General features: G+C 37.3%; 1 protein-coding gene across 4 annotated transcripts in view; it reads right to left on the bottom strand.

Moving 5' to 3' along the window:
• LOC147914749 (uncharacterized) overlaps positions 1–15,169 on the bottom strand; it is a 50,371-nt gene that overhangs the window by 24,700 nt on the left and 10,502 nt on the right. For 3 of the 4 annotated variants that reach the window (XM_087442511.1, XM_087442512.1, XM_087442513.1), the window contains exons 2-3: positions 2,074–2,150; positions 236–312 (exon numbers count right to left, since the gene is read on the bottom strand). In XM_087442511.1, coding sequence (XP_087298637.1) covers positions 236–312; positions 2,074–2,150 — 154 coding nt within the window. Of the gene's footprint in view, positions 1–235; positions 313–2,032; positions 2,151–15,169 lie in introns of all 4 variants that reach the window. The other variant, XR_015554954.1, reaches the window with a different exon arrangement.

The following is a 15,169-nucleotide window of genomic DNA, read 5'->3' on the forward strand; positions in this document are numbered from 1 at the left end:
CTGTGTTAAGGTATCTTCAACACATGTACTATCTTGCAGTTAATTATTTAATTCCTTAAATAGGAAAAAATTATGCAGTAAGGAGAAATGTGAAGAATTTATCCAATAAAACAGTTCTTGACTTTAGAAAGAGAAAATGGAAAGCACCAAGTCTTCTGTGTCAGCAAGAAAATGGTCTCTGGGGATTCTTGTGGTAAAGCAGAAAGAGCACTAGACCAGGAGTCAAAGCCATTACCTTCTAGCAACGGGACCGGCACACACACCGGCTAGGTGGCTTTCGGTGGAGTTGACTCTCTTGTCCTGTTTCCCTTTCTGTAAAAGGATGAAAGGACATCTAAGTTCTCTTCCAGATTTAATTTTCTAACTTTCATATGTTTCTCAATTAAAAATGATAAAACTTACTAACTGCATCATTAGTAGGGTATTTTTCTCCTCTTTATGGGAAGATATAGAAAGTGTTTTCCAATATTGATGAGGGAATGAAAGAGCTACAAGACCGCACTTGTCACACGAAGCATCAACTCACGGGCGTGGTCTTTGGAAAGACACCAGCACTTTGTCACTCTTTCAATCACTCACGCCCCACTCACTTTCCCCTGTGACTTTTACTCTTCTAGGAGCAGTTTTAAAGCTGCTTCTTACTAGAACCTTTCTTAAAGGGGTAAAATATTTTCCCTGCGAAAATGCAATCAGGATTTAGTGAATGACAGTTTTGGGTAAAGCGTTCACAAAATACATTTTAAAATTCAGTTTTGAGCAACGGTTTCTACCCTTTCTGCATATAACAATGTGTATAATCATAAAACCACCCCAGTGCATCTTATTTTCCTTTTTCATCCCAGGTCTCCATTACCTCAGGCCCTGTGCCCCTCCCACCAAGTCTATCACCACTGATTCCACATAAGCAGCACTCCACACTTTTTTCCCCTAAAATACTGCTTCGACCCTCTAGTGTCTGTACCGACTGCAGGATGAAGTCCAAGGCCTTACTCCAACCCTATCTGAGCAGCCCAGCTATCCTACTCCCTTGCAGAGTCTATGGTCCAGCCTCTGGGAAGATTCCCTGTTCTAGGCACATCCCAGACCCTTCCCACTTTGCTCATTCTCCTCACTGACTTCCCTCCTTCTCTCTGGCAATCTGAATCCTACTGGTCTCTCAAAACCCAGCTGAGATCTCCCTTCCCCTATAGAGCTTTCCCTGAACTCTGCATCTTACAGGGCACTCCCCTACTTTGTACCGTCCACTGTTTGGTACAGCAAAAGGAAATGGCCACATTAAACTTGGAGGTATTCCCTCATGGGGTGGGGATTTCCTTAGCAGGGCTGAATTCACTTGTAGTCAGCACGAGCTTAAGGTACCCCTAAAACACGGTCAGGTGAGACAGAAGTCCAAGTACAAAGTCTTGTCCGGGAGGCCCAGGGTGAGCCGGCTTCCAGCGAGACGGAGAACCAGAGGAAGGGCCAGAGACACCTTCCCTCACCAAGTGTGGTCTTCTGGATCCCATCTATTGTGTCTACCTTCTACCAACTCCATCCTCCAAAAAATCTTTTCAGAGTAATTAGAAGAGGATGGATAAAGTTGAGTTCTCTAAGGCCCTAGCGATATGGCTAACTGGGATTTTTCTCCATGGTCTAACACAACTTAACTTTCATCCTTGCCCCAGTAGGTCAAAGTGAACTTTTGACCCAAGCGTGAGCAATGTCTCTGCAAGTGTAGGCCTAATACCCACAGAATTCAGAAGATGACTTGCCCAGGGTGACAATGGAAGTGATAATATAATTACCTAACATGTATTAAGCCCTTACTATGTGGCAGGCACTCTTGTACGTACTTGCTGTTCGTTTATGCATTAATGCTCACCACCTCTAAGTTGGTTATTACTATCTCCATTTTGCAATTGAAAAAATCTTTAATGTCATAAGGTTTGCTGCCTTTCCCCAAGCCATGCAACTAGTGAGTGGCAAAGCTGAGCCCAAGAACTATTGTTTTTATTTTCATTTTATTTTTTTTAATTTAGAGCAAGAGCCTTACCTGAACCTTCTTTACCATGAGACCAGAGGACAGAAACTGACGTTTGCAGGAAGTAGAGTCTTCAGCGCTTTCCTGACTTCCTCTATGGTACCCTTGGGATCTTTGGTCCTCTCATTACCTGAAATATGAAAATGGCATGAGTTTAATAATTCATTTTCCATCACCCTTAATGAGGGGATTAACTACCATGTGAAACAAAAGGAAATAGTCTGACCTTCAGACTGCCAGCAAGTGATAATTAACTAAAATCTCAAGTCAATTTAAATGGACAAATGAAAGGGTTTTACTGATCTTGATGCAAATGAGCTATCAGGGTCACTAATTGCAGTCACATGATGGAGCGATGACAATGAGAAAATAAACACGTGCTAAAAATGTGTTCTCTTAATTATGTCCACAGGTGCTTTTCAGGAGTTTCCAAAGCTCATTTGACTTACCTGATGTTAGGGTTTGATACACGGGTGGAGAGAGGGCTGCAGGGCTGTGGATGCAGGGAGGACAGGAGAGAGGAGGCATGGGAGTGGTAGGAGTCAATTCAGTCCCAGATGTGGAGGAGCATGGGGAAAGTGGAGGCTAACTTGGAGACCTGTTAATCACAGCTTCAGAACCAATGGGTTGGTTTTTCATTGCTTGGTTGATTGGTTTGACCAAAAGTTACTGTGAGAATGATTCATGGAAGCATTCTGCTGCACGGCATGTGAACACAGCCTTCTAATCTAGACTTTTCCTATTAAAATGGTCATAAATAGCTGCGAATTACTACTGTTGTGCAACTCGTGACTGCACCATGGCTTCTGGCAGAGCAGATGGAAGCCGCGTTCCAGGCATTGCTACAGCGCCCATCTTTTCCTTAGCATTTAATGACTGCAGTGTGGTAGGTGCTACACAGATGACAAAATGGCATCCTCCTGGCCCCGCTCTATTCTAGAGCAACACATTTTTCAAAAGGCCATCGAGCCTTGAAAGCTTCACACACACTGCATGATGTATAAATATATAACTGCCCAAAATACGGTAAAACGAGTCACTATTAATAACTCGAAGAGTCATGGGGATTCAGGCAGTCCAATTCCTCTGCCAAAAGTTCAGAATGTTTGCTCAGTGCTTTGATTTTTTTTTTTTTTAACTCTGTTCTTGATTTACTTCAGTACATTTCCTATTTAGATACTCCACAGAGTATGTGTCAAGCTTTATCTGTGACCTTACTAGGACATACCAGAGCACACAGGACAGGAACGGAAGGCCTTTAAAGCCATTGGGGCTTTAAAAATTACGCTTGCCTAACAAACATTTTCCATTTCTCTCAACCAGAGCAACTGTCGTCTTTGCCATATATAAGGAAATTGCTAAAAAGAAAGTGAAGGAACTCCCTAAGTTACTTATATTGATAATAATATTGGATTATTAACTATTTCTTGAACATTTACTATTGCCAGACACAGTGCTTCTATAGGTCTTTGTTAAGCCTCACATCACCCCTACAAAGTAGGTGGTATCATCATTTCACAAACCAAGGCTCAGAAGGTAAGTAACTGCCCTGAGCTGACATGCAAGTGACTCTCAGGGCTGGAATTCAAACTCATGGCTCTTTAGCTTGAGCTATAGAAACTGCCAGGAGTCAATCATTTGTGACCAATGATGGCAATTTTATGGTTCAACATACTACTACAATGCATTGGCTCTGAATCCCCTCCTGACATCGCAAAGACTACTTGTAGACTGGCAGTGTGTTGATTGGAAAATTGTATAAAGCAGTACTGGGTGGAGGAGTTGGGGGAATAATAAAATAATCTATTATCTTTGCGCTGATTATTATTATTATTATTATTCCAAGACATGATGTGAAAGTGCATAAAAAATGGTAAAGCGTGCCAAAAACTCTTTTTTTTTTTTTTTTTTTTTAAAGATTTTTATTTTATTTATTTTTCCCCCCAAAGCCCCAGTAGATAGTTGTGTGTCATAGCTGCACATCCTCTAGTTGCTGTATGTGGGACGCGGCCTCAGCATGGCCGGAGAAGCAGCGCGTCGGTGTGAGCCCGGGATCCGAACCCAGGTCGCCAGCAGTGGAGCGCGCTCACCCAACCACCAAGCCACGGGGCCGGCCCCCAAAAACTCTTTAATCCACTTACATTTCCTGATATATTCTATTTGAAAATCTCCACATATAATCATGCTCACCAGACTTTTCGAAGCACGGAAATGATTTCTAATATTTAAAAGCTAATGATGTTAAAATATGATTTTGGTAGACCATATGTTTTAATGAGCAGCTAGGTTATGAATCTATAACACAATACATTAAAAAGATAATTTGGTAAGAGGAATTTAGTTTCTTGGGAATTACCTGGGAGTCAAGAGCATAGTGGTTTAAATAGAAGCTATTGTCTACGACAAATTATTTCTCTGATTTCTTCTCTTAGAAACAATGCATAATAAACCCAAGTCTTCTTTTTAATTTATAGTTTTCTCCATTGATATAGAATGAGAAATATTAAGGTAGCTAATAATAATTATTGCATTTGATACATGATGGCTACTGAACGGTGCATAAATGCATAATAATTGGGAAGATTTAGTGCCACAAGTTTGGTTCAAAAGATAAATAATAAGAAAAAGGTCAATGAGTCTTAGAATAAGATTTCAGTCCCAGGAAGAATCTCATTTTACTGAAGGGGAAATTGAGGCACAAGAAAGCCAAAAAATGGACAGGGCCATTGAACTCATTGGTGATACCAGCATTCAGTTCTCTTAACTCCTGGGCCAGTGTTTTCCCCGCTGAAATCATAGTTTGGTTCCAAGTAATATTGTATTCCTTCCTATCTACATTTCTTTTCTTTGAAACCATCTGGAACAAATAATAAAAGCTGTACCCAACAAATTAATATATTAAAATGCACTCAATATCCTGGGTGATTATATTTAACTTGAGATAAACCAGATTCTTCAGATTTGTTGAAACAAGATGATCAAATAACTTCTTAAGTCAACTCTTACAGATTTATCACCAGAATCCAAAGTCTGATTGGTCTTTCTCAGGGCCAGAAAGAATTTGCTTTCTAACCTACCCTTTCTAGACTCTCTGTTTATCTCCTGTATGGATGGCATCAGATTTGAGATACTGGAGGATTGCATGTAACACAAGTTTCTGACTCAATATCATGAACAGGAATCTGAACGAACACAAAGTTAATGGTAGCTTTACCGTATTACTTGTGAACCAAACAAAACAACTGAAGGGGAGAAGTACTTTAAATGAAAGAATTCCTGATATCTTTTTCAGTATAATGATAAACATACAGAAGAAAAAGGAAAACAAATATATTGATTGATGGATGGATGATTCAGCTGGTTTCTACATTAACAATGACTCATTCTGTAAAAATTGGAATGTTTAGAAAATAAATTGTACTATTGTACCAGAAAAGACAAGTAGATAATACGCTAGAGAACCAAACATGCTCAAAACATGATTTTCTTTTATTTCCAATGACTTTTGAGTGTTCTGAATATTACTCTTGCCTTTAATAACATAGAAAAGGGAAATAAAATGTTAATGGTAGTCTGTCAGAAAAAGCAGTCCTTTACGCATGAAAATAATTTTTCTAAAACAGTATTTATGAAGAGCCCTGAATTCAAGATTTTCTATTAATATTCCCTTATTGGCCTTAGATTAAATTTCTGAGAATGGCCCTCTTTCCAAGGAAATCGTCAAATTTGGCATGGTGTAGTGCTTTGGAGCCCCTAGGTTTATACACCTATACCTCCATCGATGCAAATGTGCCATATGTCTGCTGCGTCTTCATCAGAAAGTCAGCTTTATGACTGGCATGGAATGGATGGGAGCCTGTGGATTTGCAGGCCGATACTGGGAATGCCCAGATGGAATGGGAGGTTGTGCTGGCTCAGAAAGTCCCTTTCGATCACCTGTATTGGCTCCTTTAATCACGACTTTATGAATGTGACTGGACTACCTCTAGATCCTCTTTTCCTGGGCTAAGTAAAGGCTAATACTGCTTTCCTGTCTTCCTCATGCTCTTCAAACAATTCTAGCAGAGCTCACAGAAGTCCGAGGATAAGTGGAAGTCCAGAAGGAGTGGTAAAGGGAAAAGGAGGGTTTCTGAAAAGATGATATCTGAATATCAGGCCCCAACATTCTCAAAATATTCACGCGAGGTGGAGAAAGAATATTTGTTCAAATTACATGTTACATTCAAATGAATGCCATTTATCAAAAGATAAATAATAAGAAAAAGGTCAATGAGTCTTAGAATAAGATTTCAGTCACGGGAAGAATCTCATTTTATTAAAGTGGAAACTGAAGCACAGAAAACCAAAAAATTGACAGAGCCATTCTACTCATCGGTAGTCAGACACTGTACTAAGGTGCTAAGTGTGCAAAGATGGTGGAGGCATAATAATCCCTATTTTCAAGGCACTTATAATTCGATAGAAGAGTTTCTATGGTGTGTGTATGGAGTGTGGGGGGATAGGGTAAGGTTTCTGCGTAATGATAAGTAGTCCTTTTAGGCAGAGTAAGTGGTCAGCTACTGAGATAACGGAAGGTGCTCTGGGAAGACTCATTCTAAAATATACTCCAACTGACGCCAAAATGGTATCCTGCATTGTTATTCTTTAGTGTCTAATGTTGGCTTCTCACTGCAGTACTTTTTTAGAATGTTTCTGGAAAAGTCAGCACACCAAGTGTTTTCTAGTGTGCAAGTTTTTCAGGTCACTTTCTTTCCTCACAGGAGAGAGAAGGGCCACACCAAAGCCCTGGGTGCCTGAGGGGGAAGGCGAAACCCATTCGTCAGAGACTGTTGGTTGCTAGGAGTCAAATCTCACTGGAATTAGCTCAAATTAAAAAGAGGAATTAACTGTAAAGATAAACCCAGCAATCTTAACAGACATCCAGAAGCAGGAAACAAAGTCCAGCTGGACTTCATGCGATCAAAGCTGGAACTAGAAAGTCAGAAACTCAAGTCGGTCCATCTCTGTTCTCTGACTCTGATTCTTTCTTTTGTGTTTTGACTCTTTCTCTTTTGACTCTTCTCCTTGCTTTTTTAAGCATGTCTAATTTTTTCTCCCTATAGAGTTTGGCTTCCTCTGATTACTTATGATTTCGCTGTCAATCACATTGGTTGTACGTGGCTTTGGCGAGCAATGGTGCCAACCTCAGCCTCAGCCCCGAATGGACATGAGCTCTCAGGGGTAGTCCACAATCACTGATTGTAGTTTCTGTAATTTGGCTCAAATTCTTGAGAGAGTCTTATTGCTGTTGTCCAGGAGTCTGTTCCTGGTCAATTCAGAATGGGGTGAGGTGGACATGAGGTGGGGTCTGGGCCACTTCAGTCTGTCCTTTACAGCAGAGACCGAACAGCAGGAATTCTCAGAGATAGGAACTGGGAAGGAGGCACAAATGTCCCAAAGCACATCAACTACTACCCCAAACCGAATGTTTTCTCTCCACAGTGTGGCGTGGGCAAGCCTTACTTGGAAGGGGGTGAGACCCTGTTTGCTATGGCACAAAACCAAGTCAGATAGTGTTTGGAGCACAAAAAAAATTTGGTTTCTGATTCTCCATCCTTTTTCTCCCTCTACTACAAATTTAACAGAAAGTAAATTGTTGCTCCAATGGGGGCACAGCCATCACTGCGAATGGGGTTAAGAGAATCTTCGAGTAAACTGATGAGATAGAGCTAGATACTGAGGTACTTTTCATTTATTCATTCACTCATTCCATTAACCTTAGTAAGCAGCTACTCTGCCTTGTGCTAGATAAGTAGAAGAGTCTTACATACTCCAAAAGTTTATTTTATTAGTAGCTCTTTGGGGTATGTGTTTTTTGGCTTTCCATGGAATACAAGCTAGATTTCACTGGTGAGAAGTTTCCAAAATACTCCTGGAATCTATTGTACCTAAAAATCTCTAAAAGCAGAGTATTAATAAATTTAGATACATAAACGATTATTTCTGGCTCTGAAAACTAAGTTCAGTCCAGTGCCTGGAAAGAAAAGCAAAGCAGAAAGACTAAGATAAACAGAATATTACCAGCCTCACTTTCCCTTTCCCACTGATGTGTGCTTTAATGTGAGCTTCCAGGTCTGAGGAAACTTACCATGTTTGCTACAGGCAGATGTTTATGCACGTTTTGATTTTTAAAAATCTAGTGATAAGCAAGAGGATGATCATTTAAGAAGTTGTAATTAAAATGCGTATTCCGAGGGACTGTTTTCTTTAGGCACATTTAATCTGTGTAGACATATGACTTATTTTAGTAGATACAGATAGTCAGAGGATCGACCTAGGCATAAGGGGACTTGAGTTCCATGTAAGGTGAGTAAATGTGGACAAGTCCTTTTTCTCCTATGATCTCTACTTCTTTGTCTTTTTGGCTTATCCATCAAGTTATTAATGGGATCAACTGAGGCTGACTGTTAATCCTCTTTGAAAACAGCAAACTACCATTCAGTAAGTGTTTGAATTTGACTGAGTATATTCAATGCTTTATTGAAAAATCAATTTATTACCTGACCTCAATACTGAAGTTGTCTTACACAAAGTTCCAATCCATTTTTGGTGATTATTTAATCAAAATTCCATCTCAAATATATTTTAAGGTAGCATACTTAACTTACATGGTGGCTGTGTTCCAAGTTTATTTTCCAAAAAATGCAGGAAGGAATAGAAAACATTGGAAAGGGTAAATATATGGGCATTTAAAAATTACTATTGACTGTACAAAACAATAATTGTAATGCCCTTTGTAGTATACAACCTATGTAGAATTAAAATATAAGGCGAGAAGAACACAAAAATCAGGAGGGGTAAATAGTTTAAAAGGTTTAAGGGTCTTATAGTATCAGAGGAGTGGTAAAAATAACTATTTGTCTAATTCTGTAATAAGTCAAGGATATATGTTGTAATCTCTAGGATCACTACTATCAGAATAATAAAATAATGTATAATTTGCAAGTTATTAGAATAAAAATATTGAATAATAAAAAACTTTTGAATAATCTGAAAGAAACAAAAAAGGAGAAACAAAGGAACAGAAAACAAAAAGAAAAAAGGAATATAAAAGAGAAGAGCCTAATAGAAAATGGAAATTAAGATGGTAGCTAGAAACCCAATTATGTCAGTGATTACACTGAATATAAAAGAATTAAATTTGAAGTAAAAGACTATGATTGTCAGATTAGATAAAAAATAAACCCAACTATATGCTTTAAATATAATGATGAAGAAATGTTTAATGTGGAAGGAAAGACAAATATACCATGCAAACACCAATAACAGTGAAAAAGCTTGTGTAGCTATTACAATATCAAGCAATGTGAACTTTAAGGCAAGAAATATTATTAGAGACAAATTCATAATTATAAATGGGTCAATCCAGTAAGAAGATATTATAGTCTTAAATCTCTATGCACCCAATAGCATTGCTTCAAAATAAATTTAACAAAAAAAAGATAAATGTACAAGTCAACAATCACAGAGGGAGGCATTAACATATCTTTCTTAGTAGCTGGTAGAACAAGCCCTAAATAAGAAAGTCAGTCAGGACATAGAAGATATTAACAGCACAATTAACAAACCTGATCTGATTGCCATGCATGTAAAATTGCACTAAGGACCAACTCATATTCATTTCAAGTGTATGTGAAACATTTATTAAAATCAATATATTGTAATATAAAGAAAGTCTCAACAATTTCAAAATATTGAAATATTTCAGAATATCTTCTCTGACCATGATGGGATTGAGATAGAGATCAATAATGAAAATAGAAAAAACCCAACTGCCTAGAAATTAAATAAGGCACTCTAAATAATCCATGGGTTAAAGAAAAAAAAAAAAACACAATTCAGAAAATATTTTAAACTAAATAACCTAAAAATACATTTCAAAGCTTATGCGAAAAAACTAAAATGATGCTTAGAAGACAATATATTGCCTTAAATGCACGTTAGTAAAGAAAAAAGTCTAAAAATCAACAATTTAAGTGTTGATCTCAAGAAGCTAGAAAAAGAGTAGCAATCAAACCTAAAGAATAAATGGTAAAGATAAAAGCTGAAATCAAGGAAATAAAAATTGAACATATAATAGAGAAAATCAACACATCCAAAAGTTGGTTCTTTGAAAAGTTTATAAAATTGATAAAATCCTAATAAGACTGATTTTTAAAAAGTAGAAAAGACACAAATTAGCAACAACAGCAATGAAAGAGAGAATATCACTATAGATTGCACAACAAAAGTATTCTAAAAACAACTTTATGCCGATATATTTGACATTTTGGATGAAATGCACAAATTCTTTGAAAAACACCACTTACCAAAGCTGATGGAAGAATAAATAGAAAATATGAATAGTTCTGTACATATTAAAAATTTGAACCCATTATTTAAAAATCTTTTCCCCAAAAAAAGCCCAGGACCAGACAGCTTATCAATGAATTCTTCCAAACATTTAAGGAAAAATAACTTCTTTCTTATATAATTCTTCAAGAAGGTAGAAGCAAAAGAAGAGCTTCCTAGACTTTTTAAAAAGTGAAAACAGCATAAACTTGATTTAAAAACTCTGAAGCATGGGCCGGCCCCGTGGCTTAGCGGTTAAGTGCGTGCGCTCCACTGCTGGCAGCCCGGGTTCGGATCCCAGGCGCGCACTGACGCACCGCTTCTCCGGCCATGCTGAGGCCGCGTCCCACATACAGCAACTAGAAGGATGTGCAGCTATGACATACAACTATCTACTGGGGCTTTGGGGAAAAAAATAAATAAATAAATAAAAATTTAAAAAAAACACGAGAAAAAGCTCTGAAGCATTCTGAGAAAGAAAATTGCAAACCCACCTTTCTCATAAACATTATTAAAAAATTCTTAAAAAAATATTAGGAAATCAAATCTAGTGGTACAGTAAACTGAGTGCAGTTTAGTCTCGGTGTGCAAGCATGGTTTAACAGTCAAAAATCATAAAACCCTCTTCAACAAATGGTGTTGGGAAAACTGGACAGCCACATGCAAACAAATGAAAGTAAACCATTACCTTACACCATACACAAAAATTAACTCCAAATGGATTAAAGACTTGAATGTAAGACCTGAAACTATGAAACTTCTAGAAGCAAATATAGGCAGTACACTCTTTGACATCGGTCTTAGCAACATATTTTCAAGCACCATGTCTGACCCGGCAAGGGAAAGGATAGAAGAAATATACAAATGGGACTACATCAAACTAAAAAGCTTTTGCACAGCAAAGGAAACCATCAACAAAACGAAAACACAACCTAACAATTGGGAGAAGATATTTGCAAACCATACATCTGATAAGGGGTTAATCTCCAAAATATATGAAGAACTCATGCATCTCAACAACAAAAAAACTAACAACCCAATTTAAAAATGGACAAAAGACCTGAACAGACATTTCTCCAAAGAAGATATACAGATGGCCAACAGGCACATGAAAAGATGTTCAACATCATTAACTATAAGGAAATGGAAATCAACACTACAATGAGATATCACCTCATGCCCGTCAGAATGGCTATAATTAACAAGACAGGAAACACGTGTTGGAGAGGATATGGCGAGAAGGGAACTCTCATACACTGCTGGTGGGAGTGCAAACTGGTGCAGCCACTATGGAAAACAGTATGGAGATTCCTCAAAAAATTAAGGGTAGAACTACCATATGATCTAGCTATGCCACTGCTGGGTATTTATCCAAAGAACTTTAAAACACCAACGCATAAAGCTACATGCACCCCTGTGTTTACTGCAGCATTATTCACAATAACCAAGACTTGGAAGCAAACTAAGTGCCCATCAAGGGACGAATGGATAAAGATGTGGTATATATACACAATGGAATACTACTCAGCCATAAGAAACGATGAAATCCAGCCATTTGTGACAACATGGATGGACATTGAGGGTATTATGCAAAGTGAAATAAGTCAGAGAGAGAAGGTCAAATACCATATGATCTCACTCATTATGTAGTAGATAATAACAACAAACAAACACATAGAGACAGAGATTGGCTTGGTGGTTACCAGAGGAGAAGGCGGGAGGAAGGAGGGCGAAAGGGATAATTAGGCACATGTGTGTGGTGATGGATTATAATTAGTATAGGTGGTGAACATGAGAACGTGATGTAATCCATGCAGAAATAGAAGTATAATGATGTAGACCTGAAATTTATAAAATGTTATAATCCAATGTTACTGCAATAAACAAAAAATTAAAAAACAAATCATAAACTCAGTTTACCACATTCACAGAAAAATAAGTAAAATCACATGATCTCAAATGGAGAAAAAGTATTTGATAAATTCAACATTCGTGATGAAAATTTTTAGCCAACTAAGAATAGAACTTCCTTAACGTGATGAAGAATATCTACAAAATACTACAGCAAACATCATTCTCAATGTAGAATATTGAAAACTTCCCCTTCGTATTGGGACTGAGTCAAGAACGTCCACTGTAACCACTTCTATTCAACATTGTACCTGGCGGTCTAGCCAGTGCAAAAGGCAGGAGAAACAATAAAAGTCACGGAGATTGAAAAGGAAGAAATAAAACAGTCATTTCCAGACAATAAGGTTGTGCACATAGAAAATTTCTAAAGAATCTATAGACAAAGTCTTAGAATTAATAAGAGAATATAAGGACACTAGATATAAAGTCAAAGTACTAAAATTAGTTGCTATAGATTGAATGTTTGTGTCCCTTCCAAAACTCGTATTTTGAAATCCTAACCCCCAAGGTGATGCTTCTAGGAGATGGGGTCTTTGGGAGGTGATTCATGGGGCAAAGCCCTCATGAATGGGATTAGTGCTCTTATAAAAGAGGCTCCAGTGAGTTCCCTCATCCCTTCCAGTATGTGAGAACACAGCAAAAGCCACTGTCTATGAATGAGGAAGAGGGCCCTCAATGGACAGCAAATCTGCCAGCACCTTGATCTTGGACTTCCCAGCCTCCAGAACTGTGAGATATAAATTTCTATTGCCTGTAAGCCACCCAGTTTACAGTATTTTGTTATAGCAGCCCGAGCTGACTATGACATGAGTCATATTTGTATATACTGGCAATAAACAAATAGAAAGCAAAACATATTTAAAATAGCATCCAAAAACTCAAATACCTAAAAATAAATCTAATTAAAGATGTGTAAGACCTCTAACCGAAAATTACAAAATATCATTGAGAAAAATAAAGGAGAGCCAAATAAATGGAAGTATACATATTATTATGGATTGGATGACTCAATATTGTAAAGATGTCAGTTCTCTCCAAATTAACACATACTTCTATGCACTCTCAAACAAAATCCAAGCTGTGGGGTTTTTTTTCCCAGAAATTTACAAGTCAATTCTAAAATTCATAAGGAAATGCAAAAGGCCAAGAATAGCCAAGGCATTCTTGAAGAAGAACAAATATGGAGGACTTACACTATGAGACATCAGGAACTATTACTATAAAGACATGATAACCAAAACTGTGTGGTACTAGTACAAGAACAGATAACTGTCCAATGGAACAAACACACATATGTGATCACATGATTTATGACAAAAGTCACCATGCAATGCAGTGGGGAAAAGGATGGTCTTTTCAATAAATCATGCTGGGTCAATTGCATAGCCATATGGAAAAAAATGTACATTGACTTCTACCTCACACTACACTCAAGAATCAATTCCAGATGTCTTAGTCCATTTGGGCTGCTATAACAAAAATACCATAAACGTTAGTGTCTGGTGAGGGCCTACTTCCTCATTCACAGATGGCATCTTTTTGCTGCATGTTCTCACATGGCGGAAGGGGATAAGGGATCTCTCTGGAGCCTAATCATCTCCCAAATGCCCATTTCCTAATACCATAACTTGGGGGTTAGGATTTCAACATATGAATTTTGGGGAGATACAAACATTCAGACCATAGCAAGATAGATTGGAGAAATAACTTGAAAGGTAAAATAATAAATCTTCTGGAGGAAAACATCTTTATGACCTTGGAGTAGCTGTTACTTTTTAAAATAAAAAATAAAAAAGAACAAACATAAAAGAAAAAAATGTGACAAACTTGACTATATTAAAACTAAGAACTTCTGGTCACCAAAAATGAATAAAACAGCAACCCACAGGGTAGGATAAAATACTAAAAATATATATATTTATAATTACATTAAATATATATATTTATGCTTACATTAAATATATATTTACACATACCCATAATATATATGATAAAAAACACAAAATCTAGAATATATAAAGAACTCCTACAAATCAATAAGAAAAAGATGGATAGCTTAACAACAAAATGGGCAGAAGACTCATAAAAGAGGATATGTAAATGACCAATAAACATATGAAAAGTTGCCTAAGTTCATTAGTCATCAGGGAAACGTAAATTAAAGGCACAAGGAAATACCACTACCTACCCATCAAAATGGTTAAGATGGAAAATAATAAGTGCTGACAAAGATGTGGGGAAATAGGAATTCTCATATATTGCTTGTGGGAGAATAAAGTGGTACAACTATTTTGGTAAACTGGAAATTACTACTAAAGTTGAATATGTGCGTAACCTGCGCCCCAGCAAATATGTTCCTAGGTATATACCCAATGGAAATGTGTACATATGCTTATCAAAAGACATGTATTAGAATGTTCATGGCAACAGTGCTTGTTATAGACGAAAACTGGAAACTACCCAAATGCCTGTCAACAATAAAATGGTTAAATAACTTGTGATATAGTTACACAATGGAATACTATATAGCAGTGAGAAAGATCTACAACTACACACAAAAATATGGATGAATCTCTCAAGCATACAGTTGAACAATAGAAGCAAGATACACAGAGTATATATTTCATTTATAAAAAATACAGTAGTCCCCCCAATCCAAGTTTTCACTTTCCTAAGTTTCAGTTACTGCAGGTCAACTGTGGTCCAAAAATATTAAGTGAAAAATTCCAGAAATAATTCATAAGTTTTAAATTACGAGCCATTCTGAGTAGTGTGATGAAATCTCGTGTCATCCTGCTCTGTCCCACCCAAGACACGAATCATCCCTTTGTTGGATTGGCATAGATCCAACTAGCGACATCGTCATGG

This window comes from Ceratotherium simum, chromosome 17, assembly GCF_057802395.1.
Source record: "Ceratotherium simum simum isolate JZ-2026a chromosome 17, ASM5780239v1, whole genome shotgun sequence".
In the NCBI taxonomy this organism is placed as follows: domain Eukaryota; kingdom Metazoa; phylum Chordata; class Mammalia; order Perissodactyla; family Rhinocerotidae; genus Ceratotherium; species Ceratotherium simum.